At 36.4% G+C, this 17,202-nt stretch overlaps 1 protein-coding gene across 1 annotated transcript in view; it reads left to right on the forward strand.

Moving 5' to 3' along the window:
- Positions 1-17,202, forward strand: part of LOC136842795 (serine-rich adhesin for platelets-like) — a 109,493-nt gene that overhangs the window by 66,668 nt on the left and 25,623 nt on the right. Inside the window, exons 2-10 of the mRNA XM_067110639.1 lie at positions 1-675; positions 1,249-4,874; positions 5,684-5,852; positions 6,081-7,732; positions 8,256-8,385; positions 12,229-12,443; positions 14,730-14,858; positions 15,751-15,958; positions 16,630-16,771. The exon at positions 1-675 is cut by the window's left edge and continues 2,730 nt beyond it. Of these exons, the coding sequence (XP_066966740.1) occupies positions 1-675; positions 1,249-4,874; positions 5,684-5,852; positions 6,081-7,732; positions 8,256-8,385; positions 12,229-12,443; positions 14,730-14,858; positions 15,751-15,958; positions 16,630-16,771 (6,946 nt within the window). The remainder of the gene's footprint in view (positions 676-1,248; positions 4,875-5,683; positions 5,853-6,080; positions 7,733-8,255; positions 8,386-12,228; positions 12,444-14,729; positions 14,859-15,750; positions 15,959-16,629; positions 16,772-17,202) is intronic.

Raw genomic sequence — 17,202 nt, forward strand, 5'->3', positions numbered from 1 at the left:
CAGATCTGCAAATAACAACTGTGAAGACTGAGTCATATACTACTGCCATAGATACTCAAGTACCAACAACTGATCCACCAAAAACTACTTTAAAAATGGAATCACCAACTAATGCAATAACTAGTGCACCAACAACGGATGCAAGAACTAATTCACCTACAGTGTTTGATAAAGATGAACCAACAACCTTAATGAAAGCTAATATACAGCCTACGACTATAATGACTAGCGATTTAACAACAACTTTAGAGAATCATGGTCCAACACATACTACTGACAATGCTATGCCAATATCTACAAGTGTTCCTGGATCCTTTTCTGAAACATCATCTACAGCAAAAAGTACATTGCAGCATTCTGGGCCCTTGGAATACATAAGTACAGTGACTACTACTGCCATTAGATATGTAACAGATTTAGTATCGAATTCGCCATTGAGTTCAGAAGCAAGTTCTGCTAACACTGAAACAGAATCACTGACACACCTAAAAAACACTGCTTCCTTAGGAAGTACTTCCCCTGTGACTCAATTGACAGACAGTACTACTACAGCATCTCCTGTTGTAGCTGAGAGTTCCTCTTTTGAACCACAACCTCTTACAGCACCTCCTACTGTAATAATAACCACACACACTTCATCTACGACTTCCCCCACAGACCATGTCTCATCCATAGGTAAGCACAAATTTATATTATTGATTTATAAAAAGGTCTATACTATTTTTAATGTTTGCTATAAACATCATAATTTTGACATCATAATTGAGACTGGGATGGAGGAATCATAAAAGTTAGTAGTATTGCTTAATCATGGCAGTACATGGATTTTTACAATTGTAGTGATCAAAACAATAAAGAATTTTTCTTAACGAAAGCGTGTATCAAGTTATCAATTTCACATCTAAATAATATGCAATTTCGTAGCTATACTGGTGATGCAAGTAGAAGCTGAACTAGCTTCAGATATCTCTTTATTATAATAAGGTCGGTTGCTTAGCATAATAGATAGCATTGAAGTTCCACAATGTACTGTATTTCTCTGACTTTGCAAAAATGCACCATATCATTTTCAAATCAGCCATAGAATGTTTCAGTTCAGAATTGGGACGTGTATCTTATATTCTCATGATTCACCTCTTCCTGTTAACAATTCAAAACACATCTCAATTCTATATATTGTGTTGCCTGCTGAAGGTATGTAGGTTGTACATGATTCTACATTAAATTAGGTGTTTTTTCTCCACACAGAAGCCACTCAACAATTAAGGAGCACAAGTCTTTCAGCTACACAAGTTTCAACAACTCCAACGACAGTTGCCACTCAAAAACCAATTACGCCACCCTTAGCTTCAGTCTCAACTTCTACAACAACCTCAACTACTACATCTGCCACCACAGCGCATTCAACCACTAGAAAGGCTTCTACGACAACCACCACAAGTACAACGACGACATCGACAACTACCACTACCACTTCACCAAGCGTTAAATCATCATCAACACAAGATACTTCAACTCTGGCATCTTTAGTAAAATCATCTACAAGTTATGTGAATGGAAATACTGCTGAGTCAGAGAATACTCAGACATATACTTCTTTGGTATCATCACACACAGAGGTGTCCAAGAATAGCACTAGTAGCACTTCTGAAAATGTTACTACTACCATGATTAAAACTGATCAGGGGACTGTTATCACCAATGAACCAAAGGAACCAGAAAGATCTAGTACTCTACCTTTCTCATCAACACATACAAATTCCCTAGTTAAAGACACTACACAATCAATGCCTCCATATTCCACCTCTCCAGCTAAATCCGAAGATGCGAAATCTGACCTGACGACCCCATCTACAACTCACAATCAGCCCTTGTCTACTTTAGAGTTTCAGCATACAACCAGGGAGACATTTTCACCAGATATATCAACGAGCAATGCTCACAGTCACCCTACATCCTCACAGACTGTATCAAGATATTTGTCAACAACTGTTGCCACACCAGCTGATATTACATCTACTAATAATCCAACATCACTGAGTTCATCACAAAACTTTCCTTCATCAGCAAGCATTCCACAAGTCATCCTTACTTCCACTGAGTCCCAAGATGAAAGAACATCTGCAGTAACTTCATTTGTTACCACAGCATCTAATATCAAAGTTTCTGTTCCAACCATGTCTGCATTTACATCTGAATCTACAGCACATTCTGGATTAAGTAAAACAACAACTATCCCAGAGGTGGCAACATCACCGAATTTATTGCCAGATTCACCTTCATCAGCAAGCCTTCCACCTGTCATCCTTACTTCCACTGAGTCGAGTGAAACCAAAACATCTGCTGTAACATCATTTGTTACCACAGCATCTGACTTCAAAGTTTCTGCCCCAACCACGTCTGAGTTTACGACCCATAAATCTAAAACAAACCCGGGATTAGGTCATACAACCACTATCCCAGAGGTTACAACATTTGAAACTACAGCATTGTTGCCAACTAGAAATAACCCACCTTTGACAATGACAACAGTTACAACAAAAGAAGCAGCAGCAACAACTACAAACCAACCTAAAACAAGGGAATCATCAGCAACAGAGTCATCCATTACTAGTACTATGAGTAGTATATCACCTGGAAAATCACCAACACCAGCTGTTACATATTCACTTGAAAATACACAAGGGTCAACTGCAGCTGGCATAAGCAGTTCAGATTATGCAACATTAGCAATGACTATTTCTGGTCAGCAAAATACGAAATCATCAGAAAATACAGAGAATATTTCAGAACGAACAGAAAAAACAACCCAAGCAATGCCTTCAGGAACAACTTTAGCCGTAAAAATTTCAGATACATCCTACATGGATACCAAATTGTCACTTGCAACCACAGAACATTTATTGCCAACTACTGATGTTCAGTTAACAACGGAATCTTTAACCACAAATTCCAAGGAAATTGGAATAGTAACTTCAGTGGAACCCCAAGCTACCAACAGTAAAGACACTTCAAGTTCAGATTCACAGCCTTTTACTGTAAAATCAACATTTACTTCAAATAGTGATTTGTTGGCAACAACTTATCAGTTATATAAGTCCACAAAATCTAGCCCAACTACCATAGATGGACCATATTCATCCATGGATGTCAGTAAAAATTCATCTTTAGGAAATCTAACCACACTGCCAGTAACAACAGAGGTAACCCAAACTTCAGGAGACTCCAGTGTCTCAGAAAGACAATCATCAGCACTAGATTTCTCAACTGCAACAAGTCCACAGACAACAAAACAAAAAACATCATCATCAACAACAACAACACCAAAAATAAGGCAAATAACATCAACAACATCCACAACAACTCGTGCAACAACATCAACAACTTCTGCTATGTCTGGAACATCAAAAATTTCTTCCAAAACCAAGGTAGTTACTCAGAGCATTACTCCAACAGTAACTAAAGAACTTACATTGAATACAAGGCCTGTAACATCAACAGAGCCCTACACAGTTACAGAATTGTTAACTGGTGGTCCAACATTAGCAAACAATTCTTTCAGCACAGTTGACCAGTTACATTCAGAAAGCTTCACAAATGCAACTTTCCAAGGGACTGAGACAAGCTTATCCTCCACAACTGAACTGTCTACTCAGACAGACTCAACTTCAACCTCAGAAGCTTTGATGACAGCAACATCAAATTCAAAAGTTTCTTCAACATCAGAATTCCAAGAATCTTCAATTACGTCAGAGTCTTCGTTATCTACTGACTGGGCATCTGATTCATCCTCAGTATCAGATTCTTCCACTACTGAGCTAGCCTCGTCAACAGAACCTTCTACTGAACTGACACAGTATCCTATAACTACATCAACAACTACAACACCAGTCCCAACAATGCCAATCTATCACTTGACATCAACTACCTCCACTACATCAACAACAACAGCATCATCTACAGTCAAAGCAAAAACACCTGTGACTGGAGCTTCACGAGCAACCACAGCTTCCAGAAGTGTGTCAAATAATCCTACAACATTTACAACTGACATTGCAACCAGTACCACTGAATTATTTCTTTTTTCAAGTACAGTAACAGCAGATAATATTCAATCAAGTACAGAAACAGAAACAACAGATCTTTCAACAGCAACAGATTTTTCATCAACTACAGATAATTATGCATCATCAACTACAGAGACATCTACTGCATCCACAGAAACAGATTCAACAACTTATCTCCCAACAACTACAATGCTTCAGACAACAACAACAACAACTCTTCCACCTGTGATTTTGACAACTCAGTCAACCACAACAACATCAAGCACAACAAGGAGTACCTCTACAACTTCAACTACAGATTCAACAACCGAGGTAACATCTACTACTCCAGAAACCTCAGCACTTTCAACAGAGAAACCTTCAGAAACAGACTTCTATACCTCAAGAACAGAAGTGCCAACAAATGAAATAGCAGCCACTGTGTCAAGTACAACAGTTGAACAAGCCGCCACTTCGACAATGACCTCAGAAAGTACCTTGACCCCAATGGCCCAAGAAGTGACAACTACTGCCGTACCCACCACAGATACTACCCCTACAACAACACTGCCATCTACGCCAATCTCTGTGACTGCTACCTCGACAACAACCAAGGCAATAACTACCATGAAGCCAGGCATATCCTTCATAAATCTCACTGCAGACTCTGCAATAATGAAGACTAATACCAAGTACAATTTCACTGTTCAAGTGGAGTCTTATTACCAGACGAGCTGTACCGTAAACTATGGTGATGGCACTAGGGAGAATGTCCAGGCTGAGCCTCCGTTGCCTTTACTGAGATTTTCTCATTCGTATGCAGACGAGGTAAGTATATTAGTTAATGGTCAACTCTCTGGTATTACATATAAAAGAAAATCAGGAAAATACTAGAATAACAAAACTTTCTAAAGTTATAACTTTGGATCAAAGAGGAAATATTAATGATTTAAATAACGCTCATACACTTGTACAATGTCACTAAGAATGTAACATACTAAAATATCCTTTAAACTGTAATATGATAATAATTTTAACGCTATCATGTGTGACTTTCTCATCATACTGAATTAACAAAAAGATAAGTGAAGTTATACATTTTTATTGACTGTAATTTATCTGGAATGACAACTATTAGGCCCAATGACATTTTCTGTTCACTTACCAAATTTTGCAGTCTGTTTGATATTAACTCCCATGTATCGGATATATTTGCGTATCAAATGCAATTTTTGCTGTTATAGCCACATATGTAAGATATAAGTGCAGATCATCATCAAATGTCTAAAGTAAGAGTAAATGAAAATCAAGATGTTTAGTTTTTTAAGATTGCTGAAACTCTGTTATTCACCTGACGTAAAATTCCCATTACTGTGATAATTCAGATATGAACTTCATCAGAGATTGCTGGCTATCAGTTTTGTAAAAATAATTGTTTTAGTCAGATTTTCCATGGTATAAAAGTATGTTACTCCTGTGTGATTATCTTAGTAAAGTTGTACCACATCCCCACATTGAGCTGGTAAAGTAATGCCTTATTTCAAATTGTCTAATGCATTTCAACACATTTACAGTAGTCATATTATTGTATTAATGGATGCTCGAAACTAAAGTTAATTTTCTGTTTATGTATCAAGTCAGAGGGACGGTTGTGGGTTGAAGCAAGTTGTCAAGACACAGTAAGTGAGGTTAGAACTGGACTGTGGGTGGACGTTGTTAAACCTCTCCTGGGGTTCAATCTGACATACGGACCAAAACCCTTACCCATTCCCTCAGGACTTGCTACGTTTACCCTTAGCTTTCCAGGTAAAATTCGTTCACATTCGTTTATGAATGCACTAATAATTTACATTCCCAGAAAAGTTTAGCCTGATATACAGAGTAGTAAGGTATATTTTGTGATTTCACTTTATATTGTTACATTACGTGAATAAAATCTTTCAGTTTATGTTTATGTAGCGATTTCAGTTGATATTGTTACATTACTTGAATAGAATTCTTCAGTTTATGCTTACATTATCTCTGTGTCAATAGGTCAGCACTACAAAGGTCAGGCGATCAATATGAGCTACGATTTTGGTGACGGCAACACTGAATTTCACAGGTTGTCGGGAAATGACACACAAGGTGGAGTTTTCATGGTTCTCCATACTTACCAGTTCAGTTCTACTCCCCTTACTGCTTCTGTAATCCTTGCCAATAAAGCAGGGTCTGTGAGGGTACTGACCAGAGTAAATATGGAACAGATGATTACGGGAGCCACTTTAAAGGTTGTTGGACCACCCAGAGCTGAATTGCATTCTGAGATACGGTTTCATCTGACATTAGTAACTGGAAGTAATGTCAGGGTAACTGTTAATTTTGGCGACGGGATTGTAAGAACTGTAGCTGGTTTCAATGGTACTGTAATTACACACATCTTCACATCTGAGGGTAACTACAGTGTCGTAGCTGAAATGCGTAATAATGTTAGTATGACTACCTATGAGCTACCAGGGAAAATTCTTGCAAGGCGATCATTGCATGACATGGACCTTCAAACTAGGACCCACGCTGCCCTGCCCCTAGGAGAGTTTCCCATGGTACTCTTACCTTCTCATAACCACAAGGACGTCAAGTGTGTGTTTGATATGGGCCATGAAGTCTTTGAACGATTCTTTCCCTTCCTAGAAGCCGGTTCAGAAGTAAACATTGATTATAGCTATGCAGGTGTAGCACCTGGAATTTACCAGATGGTTGTGAACTGCAGTAACAACATATCTACGATGACATTCCAAGAAGAGATTGTAATTGTTGAGCTCATCGACTCGCTGCAGTTAAACGTCAAACCTCTGTTTACCCAGGTTGGAGATGTAACTGTCATCAAGGTATCCATAGCAATGGGCTCAAACATAACATATGTTGTCAGCTTTGGTAATGGTGTCATCGAGACCCGAGGGGACTCCAGCCTTAACGTGACATTCCGTTATGCTTATAACACTTCAGGAACTTTTGTGATCAGGGCTTCTGCTGTTAACTATCTGAGCCAAGCTCAAGATACTGCCACCATCAGTGTGGTGGAAGCTATTGAGGGCGCTTCTTTCAACCATCACAGCATCGACCTTTACTCTGGAAGGATTTACCACGGCACTGGCCCCGACCATAACATGTTTAACGTGGACAGAAAGCTTGTGCTGACTGCCAACACCACTTCTGGGAGCAACCTGGTTTATTATTGGGAACTGGACGACGGAACCTCGAAAGAAACCTTCACGACGAAGACGGCACACCTTCTGAAGAAATACTACGCGGCCACAAACGTTACGGCAGTTGTCACCATCACCAACGGCATCATGAATGTCACGGAGGTGATGCACGCCATCCTGCGGGAGCCGGCGGCCATTGGGTCCTTCACCAACGACGGACCAGTGAGGGCCATGAAGAACATCACCTTCACTCTGACGATCAGGAACCCCAGCCCTACAACTTGCGTGCTCCTCAAGGTGAGCGAGGAGACGGTCCTCCATGGACGAGAAGTGTGCGAGACGATTTACGCCTCCCACTCCTTTGTTGATCAGTCTTACACGTACATTAGAGAACCGCTGCTGGAGACAATGCACTTCGTCGAGATGTACGAAAAGGAGGGGCTGACGTCGGTGGATGTCACTGTTTTCAACTGGGTCTCAAGGTCGTTTGCAGTTTCTCAGGTAAGGATGGAGAGTGAATCGTGTGCGCGCAAAAATAATCATAATTTGAAGTGCATTCTTTGGCCAGCTTTTAGTAAATACAAAACCAGTATCTTTTAATATTAACAGTTGCTGAATTATTGTGTCAAAACTACCGCCAGCTCTTTGGAGTGACAGTACGTTTCGCATTCAGTGCAGTTTTCGTTACCATAATTTTTAGGAAAAATTGTATTGCATTGATTCTTTTAAAGCATTATATTTAGAACCAACAGTTAGATTAACTCTTCAGATCAGATACATTCATTCAAAGTTTCGTTAGTTAAAGTTATCTCACCGCATGTAGATTTCAGCTTTACTGAGGAGAAAATAATTAAGAAAAGTCATACAGTTACATAAACAAAGAGATATTTTCATTGCCTTCCATGTTTTAATCTAGACCATCTGAACAATTTTGTTGAAATGCAACCTTTATTACCAGCATTAAAATAAAACGCAAAGAGAAATGTATTAACGGAGAAACGACTTTGTATTATAACGTTTCCAGGCCGCCATTAGCAGAGCAGAATGTAAATACCCGCTGGTCAAAATATTCGGACGAGGTCAAGATGTCGAGGCACCTCAGGTCACGACAGTTACGGAGCAGGTCGTCGTCGAGGCTATGGTGAAGGTCCATTGTAAGTTAGAGGATGGAATGACGTAAGGGTCATTTTGCTTTGCGTTTTAATGTTGATTGTGTGTTGGTTATATTGAGAAAAATCTCGAATTAGGTTGGCAGAGGAAGAGGGGTTGATTTGTGTCGACGGTGTATACAGTAGATAAAATAATTCTGTTGCCTTTTGTGCCAGTACTCACGCAGTTTATACAAACACACACACACACACACACACACACACACACACACACACACATATATATATATATATATATATATATATATATATATATATATATATATATATATATTGTGTTGTGTATGTGTGTATACATTTATATATATACTGTATATATAGATACATTATATATATATATATATATATATATATATATATATATATATATATATATATATATATATATATATATATATATATATATGTGTGTGTGTGTGTGTGTGTGTGTGTGTGTGTGTGTGTGCGCATATACTGTATGTGCATGTTTATGTACTGTTCGTGAAACTTAACGAATTTCATGCAATGCCTGTGCTGAATATGTTAGCCTAATTTATAAGCTGAAAAAACTGCCAGAACACATGGACCTCTGACCTTTGGAACTTTAGCCATCGGGCTGCCCTTTCCAAGATAACCATCCCTGGAATCTTAGGTGAAAATTCTTATGTAAACAAGCAATCAAGTAATTACTATTCGTTGTCGGTTATCTTGAACTCATGGACAAGCAATCGAATTTCCAGGGAAGATCCGAACCCCTATTTCTCTCCCCTCCCTCCTCATCCTTCTTCTTCTTCTTCTTCTTCTTCTTCTTCTTCTTCTTCTTCTTCTTCTTCTTCTTCTTCTTCTTCTTCTTCTGGAAAGGCAAACACTCCTTCAGGAAAGTTTTGTTTAGATTCCCCTCTAAGTTTACATAACTAAAAGCCATTTGTTTTGATAGCTCTTTCCCTCTACTTCCAGACGTCGGAATTAGTTACCTTATCTTTATAAATTACATCTGTCTGTCTATCTATCTATCTATCTATCTATCTATCTATCTATCTATCTATCTATCTATATATATATATATATATATATATATATATATATATATATATATATATATATATATATATATATATATATATATATATAGTCATTATATGAGTCAGGAAGTTGGGGAAAACGCGCTGGTATGCAAGCAGTTAGCCTGCCCAGGTAATGCCTTAAGTACAGTGGTACTCAGGTTCCAACTCCTTTTATGACTTGTGTGACCTAGTTATCAGCGGTCGGTCTTTCATTTTGAAAGACCTGGGTTCATCCTCATGTGAGTCAGAAATTTATATATATATATATATATATTATATATATATATATATATATATATATATATATATATATATATATATATATATATATATATATATATATATATATATATATATATATATATATATATGTTACAGTCAACATGCGTAATCAGTCATTACGCGTAATGACTGAATGACTGAAATTTCAGTCATCATGCGTAATGCACTTAGGGGACATTTGATCCCCCCAGGAGCTAGTACTAAACACGGCGAAACAGTGAGTCACCTACACTGTTTCGCCGGGTTTAGTACTAGTCCCTGGGGGATCAAATGTATTTCGCCGTGTTTAGTACTAGCTCCTGGGGGGATCAAATGTCCCTAAGTGCATTACGCGTGATGACTGAAATTTCAGTCATTATGCGTAATGACTGATTACGCGTGTTGACTGTAACATATATATAAATAAGGTTCTCTAATGGATACCTAAATTCTTCTCATTCTTCTCTTTTATCGTTCAATTTCTCTTCGTGTCAGATGACAAATTTTTTGTTTTTACTTTATCTTTTATCGTTCATATTCTTTTCGTGTAAGATGGCAATTTTTTTTACATTTTCTTTTGTCGTTCATATTCTCTTTGTGTCAGATAACAATTTTTTTTATCTTCTCTTTTATCGTTCATTTTTTCTTTGTCAGATGACAAATTCTTTGTACCTGTTTTATCGTTCATTTTCTCTTCGTGTCAAATGACAATTTTTTTTACCTTCTCTTTAATCGTGCATTTTCTCTTCGTGTCAGATGACAATTTTTTTTACCTTCTCTTTAATCGTGCATTTTCTCTTCGTGTCAGATGACAAATTTTTTTTACCTTCCATTTTCTTTTCGTGTCAGATGACAAAATTTTTTTTTACCTCTTTTATCGTTCTTTAATCGATGCATTTTCTTTTGGCCTTCTCTTTTATTGTTCATTTTCTCTTCGTGTCAGATGGCAAAATTTTTTTTTGGCCTTCCATTTTCTTTCGTGTCAGATGACAAAATTTTTTTTTACCTTTCATTTTATCGTTCATTTTTTTTACCTCTTTTATCGTTCATTTTCTGTTCGTGTCAGATGGCAAAATTTTTCTTTTGGCCTTCTCTTTTATTGTTCATTTTCTCTTCGTGTCAGATGACAATTTTTTTTACCTTCTCTTTAATCGTTCATTTTCTCTTCGTGTCTGATGGCAAATTTTTTTTACCTTCTCTTTAATCGTTCATTTTCTCTTCATGTCAGATGACAATTTTTTTTTTTACCTCTTTTATCGTTCATTTCCTCTTCATGTCAGGTGACAGTTTTTTTTACCTTCTCTTTAATCGTGCATTTTCTTTTCGTGTCAGATGACAAATTTCTTTTTACCTTCTCTTTCATCTTCCATTTCTCTTCGTGTCAGATGACAAAAAAATTTTTTTTACCTCTTTTATCGTTCATTTTCTCTTCGTGTCAGAAGACAAAATTTTTTTACTTTCTCATTTATCGTTCATTTTCTGGTCGCGTCAGTTGACAAAATTTTTCTTTTTGGCCTTCTCTTTTATCGTTCATTTTCTCTTCGTGTCAGAAGACAAATTTTTCTGTTACCTTCTCTTTTATCGTTCATTTTCTCTTCGCGTCAGATGACAAATTATTTCTACCTTCTCTTTAATCGTTCATTTTCTCTTCGTGACAGAAGACAATTTTTTTACCTTCTCTTTTATCGTTCATTTTCTTTTCGTGTCAAAAGACAAATTTTTTTTTACCCTTTATCGTTCATTTTCTCTTCGTGTCAGATGACAAATTTTTTCTACCCTATCCTTTATCGTTCATTTTCTCTTCGTGTCAGATGGCAATTATTTTTTTCAACCTTCATACAAAGTGACAAACGTTTGTTTCTGATATTTTCACATTTTCTCCTCTGTGAGCTTTTGATAATTCAACCGTGTGGCATTTCATGATTCTGCACGACTTGCATAATCATTTTTGTCCTTTCACCTTTAGCAGAAGGGTGACATTTGTTCACATTTATTTCCATGATAAATGACCTTCTATTCTCTTTTGTTAATCGTTCTGTGAAATGGTTTTTTTTTACGTTTTTATATCAGGTGGTATTTTTGATATACGAAATTTGGAATATACTGAATTTTGTTCTGGTTGTGAGAGAAAGTGAGTAAATGATAACATAAGGTGACCAGGTATATGTATGTATGTATATATATATGTATATATATATATATATATATATATATATATATATATATATATATATATATATATATATATATATATATATATATATATATATATATATATATATATATATATATATATATATATATATATATATATATATATATATATATATCAATGAGGCAAATAGGTGAATAGGTATATAGGTATATATATATATATATATATATATATATATATATATATATATATATATATATATATATATATATATATATATATATGTATATATTAAAGCATTTGAAATATTTTACTGCAAACAACTAATGTAAGACTATCAGGCTCCACCCCTCATCCCATTCCCCAAAGGCGAGTACAGCGACCGGGCCTCGTTCACGTGGAGCCTTCGGAAGACGGTGACGAAGGGCGAGTCCCTCGGCAGCTACAGGAACACCCTGATGAACGCGTCCCTGAGCGAAGACGTGAGGACTCTCCAGCCTAAAGTTGTCTTCCCGCCCCACTACTTCGCTCCGGATACTCTCTACAACGTCTCTCTCAGCGTCGTGATGCTTGACATGCCCGAGGCGAGTTCTCTCTCTCTCTCTCTCTCTCTCTCTCTCTCTCTCTCTCTCTCTCTCCTCTCTCTCTCTATAGTATTATCTTCGCCTTCTCAAGGCTATGGACGGGATTCTGTTTGGATGTTCTGGGAGTAAATATTTGTGATGAGTAGGTTTCTCTCTCTCTCTCTCTCTCTCTCTCTCTCTCTTGTGTGTGTTTGTCTGTAAACGTCTGTTTAGTGAGTAGGTTTTATCTCTCTCTCTCTCTCTCTCTCTCTCTCTCTCTCTCCCCCTCTCTCTCTCTCTCTCTCTCTCGTTCTCTCTCTCTCTCTTTCTCTATAGTATTATCTTCGCCTTCTCAAGGCTATGGACGGGATTATGTTTGGATGTTCTGGGAGTAAATATATGTGATAAGTAGGTTCTCTCTCTCTCTCTCTCTCTCTCTTGTGTGTGTTTGTCTGTAAACGTCTGTTTAGTGAGTAGGTTTTATCTCTCTCTCTCTCTCTCTCTCTCTCTCTCTCTCTCTCTCTCTCTCTCTCTCTCTATATTATCTTCCCCTTCTCAAGTCTATAGACAGGATTCTGTTTGGATGTTCTGGGAGTAAATATATGTGATAAGTAGGTTCTCTCTCTCTCTCTCTCTCTCTCTCTCTCTCTCTCTCTCTCTCTCTCTCTCTCTCTTAGTATTATCTTCGCCTTCTCAAGGCTATAGACGGGATTCTGTTTGGATGTACTGGGAGTAAATATTTGTGATGAGTAGGTTTCTCTCTCTCTCTCTCTCTCTCTCTCTCTCTCTCTCTCTCTCTCTCTCTCTCTCTCTCTTGTGTGTGTGTTTGTCTGTAAACGTCTGTTTAGTGAGTAGGTTTTATCTCTCTCTCTCTCTCTCTCTCTCTCTCTCTCTCTCTCTCTCTCTCTCTCTCTCTCTCTCGGATTTTCTTCCCCTTCTAAAGTCTATAGACGGGATCCTGTTTGGATGTTCTGGGAGTAAATATATGTGATAAGTAGGTTCTCTCTCTCTCCCTCTCACTAGTATTATCTTCGCCTTCTCAAGGCTATAGACGGGATTCTGTTTGGATGCTCTGGGAGTAAATATTTGTGATGAGGAGGTTTCTCTCTCTCTTTCCCTCTCTCTCTTTCTCTCTTGTGTGTGTTTGTCTGTAAAGTCTGTTTAGTGAGTAAGTTTTATCTCTCTCTCTCTCTATCTATCTATCTCTCTCTCTCTTGTGTTTGTTTGTCTGTAAACGTCTGTTTAGTGAGTAGGTTATCTCTCTCTCTCTCTCTCTCTCCATAGACGTATAATACAAAAAATGACAAATGCTTTCTGTCACTTATACGTAGATATTATATATGAACGCACAATCATAATTTCACATTTATATATTCCTACATATTCTTGTGCACGAAGAATCAATATCATTAATCAAAATCTTTTAGTTTATATGCTTGCAAATTTTTTCTTAGCTGGTAGGTAAGATGGGTGAAAGAAGAATGAGAGCAGATAGCTAACTAAGCATGGTAGGGAATATTTTAGAGAGTTAAGGATTAGTAAGAGTATTGTAAAGTGTGGTTTAACCACAATTTTATTTAGATAAAGGTACAATTTGTCTTACTATGGTCTTCGTATGAACATATTATAATAATGATTTTGCACTACATTATCATAGTGAATTGTACAGATTACATATTTTAACCTTTATTTCGTAACAGTATAATTCTGTTTAGGTAAAGTTGCAATTTTTCTTGTTTTAACCTTAATATTAACTGTTACAATAATGATTTTGCAATATACGTAGATAGGAAATTCTATAAATTACGTTTATCACAAGACATTTCTTGATAGTATAATGGTTGAGGTTCATCGCGATGAATATACGAAGATACTCTTCTCCACCGTCTGTGGTCTGTGTTGTTTGGGTAGTTTCTCTCTTCTGCTTCCGTTTCCTCTGTTAATTCTCCATTGTATTGAACTAGTTTACTCCAAATTTTGGTTGCCAGTCTATACATTCTCTGATTAACTGGTTCTACTTTGTATTTTTTGTTAATTTGTTCTATATTCAGATCATCTTCTTGATTGTTTCTCACTGCGGGCCTTAGTATCGTATTTTGGAATTTTTGTTATGCCCTTATATTGGAAGTCGATGCTAAACACGTGGGTGTTGGTGGATATGCCGTTATTGGTCTTGTTAGACTTTTGTAGAAATGGATTTTAATATTATTATTATTCTTGTATATTCTTGTCCGCGAAATGTACTTACGTGTACAGCGTTACTCAAAGCCTACGGTAATCGCTCTGTGTATTTCGCCCCATGAACAGATCGCCACGACCGATTCCTTCTACATCTACGTCAAATCGCGACCGCTGGAGATCAACTTCCTCAACGGGAACGCTCGCGCCATCGGCTACAACAAAAAATACACCATCGACGTCGTGTCGAGATCGAGGGTACGTATTTATAAAACATACATACATGCATACATATATATATATACTGTGCATACACTGACACAAATCGATGATATTAGATGAAACAAAAGTTACTTGGTATAATAATTGCCTGAAAAACACATCATCGACGTCGCATCGAGATCGACGGTACGTATTTAAATAACATACATACATACATACACATACATACATACATACATACACAAACCAATCGTAGGAAGTAGGGCGCGAGTTACTTGTATAATAATTGCCTTAAAAATACACCATCGACGTCGTCTCAAGATCCAGGGTACGTATTTATAAAACACATGCATGCACACATACATACACAAATCAATAGTAGAAATTAGAGCAAAAGTTGCTTGGTATAATAATTGCATAAAATACGTCGTCTTGAGATCGAGGGCACGCATTAAAAAAACATATAAATACATACATACATACATACATACATACATACATACACACACACACAAACAAAAATAGATCATGGGAGATGAAGCACAAGTTACTTAGTATAATAATTACCTTAAAAGTACACCATCGACATACATACGGTACATACACTCATACATACATACATACATACATACATACATACATACATACATACATACATACATACATACATACATACAAACAAACAAAAATCGATCATGGTAGATGAAGCACAAGTTATTTAGTATAATAATTGCCTTAAAAATACACCATCGACATGCATACATACATTCACACATACATTCATACATACAAAAAAACCGATCATGATAAGTAGAGCCTAAATTACTTGGTATGATAATTGCCTTAATTAATTAATAATAAAAAAATGAAATCCGTTAAAAAAAGCAAAAGAAGATCCATTTAATTGACTTCTTCTGCGCCTTCTCAGGATCCGGACGCCCCTCTCGCCTTGCAGAGGGACTTCTCGACCTGGCGCTTCGTCTGGCTGTGCTACCGGAAGGGCGAGCCGGAACCGCATCCGGACTATTCGCCTCTCATTGACATACCGGCTCAGCCGGTCAACATCACCGTCTACAACGACCGCGGTGGCTGTTTCGGATCCGGTCCCGGGAGGCTGAATGTGTCAGATACCAAAAGTGGGTGACGTGGGTTTATATATGTATGTATGTATATATATATATATATATATATATATATATATATATATATATATATATATATATATATATATATATATATATATATATATATATATATATATATACAGTATATATATACTGTATATATATATACAGTATATATATATATATATATATATATATATATATATATATATAGTATATATATATGTATATATACATGTGCATATATTTATTTTACATATAGTGTATATATATTGTAATGTATATGTAATTAATATATATATATATATATATATATATATATATATATATATATATATATATATATATATATATGTGTGTGTGTGTGTGTGTGTGTGTGTGTGTGTGTGTGTAAATAGATTTATTTTACATATATGTATATATACTGTAAATATATATTATATAAATATATATATATTGTATATACTATATTGTATATATATATATATATATATATATATATATATATATATATATATATATATATATATATATATATATATATATATATATTGATAAATAAGTAGTGAGTATTCATTGAATAAATCATAACGCTTACCTAACTACTAATACGTGTTATCGCCATAATTCTCCGTCACCCTCAGACCACTTAAAATCTTTCTTCTCTGTAACCTTTCTCGCAGGCGTGTTGAACTTCAACAGCCGCAACTCCCTTTTGAACAGCACCTTGACCTTTGTGGTGCAGGTCACGACGCCCACCAAGACGAAGAAGGCCTACCAGAGGGTCGAGATCCTGAAGGGGGATCCTCCGGAGATTGTCATCAGGTATGCCTCGGGTTCCATGATTTTTGAAAGTATCCGAAACAAATTTGAAGGAATGACTGAATGATCACTGAGAGGAAATGAATATCTGAATATAGGACACTTCTCAGTTCCAGAGGTATTTTATTCCCTCACACCGTTGGGACTTTGGAACGGTCTCCCTGAGGAGGATGTGAAATTAGAACCTCAAAAGTCGAAGCGAAGAAACAGTACGTTACTACTCTAAAACAATTCCCCTTGGACTTTTAATAATTTATTTGAATTTTTATATATTTATTAATTTTTTAATCTATCTGTTTTTTCTAATAACTGTTCTCTTCCTTCTGTATTTCTTATTATCTTCTGTCATATCTTTCAAATGAACACCATATTCTTTGGAAGCTTGAATTTTAAGTCAATGGTCCGTGTAGGCTTGTTCCATATGTATAGGATTT

Source organism: Macrobrachium rosenbergii, chromosome 10, assembly GCF_040412425.1.
Source record: "Macrobrachium rosenbergii isolate ZJJX-2024 chromosome 10, ASM4041242v1, whole genome shotgun sequence".
NCBI lineage: Eukaryota > Metazoa > Arthropoda > Malacostraca > Decapoda > Palaemonidae > Macrobrachium > Macrobrachium rosenbergii.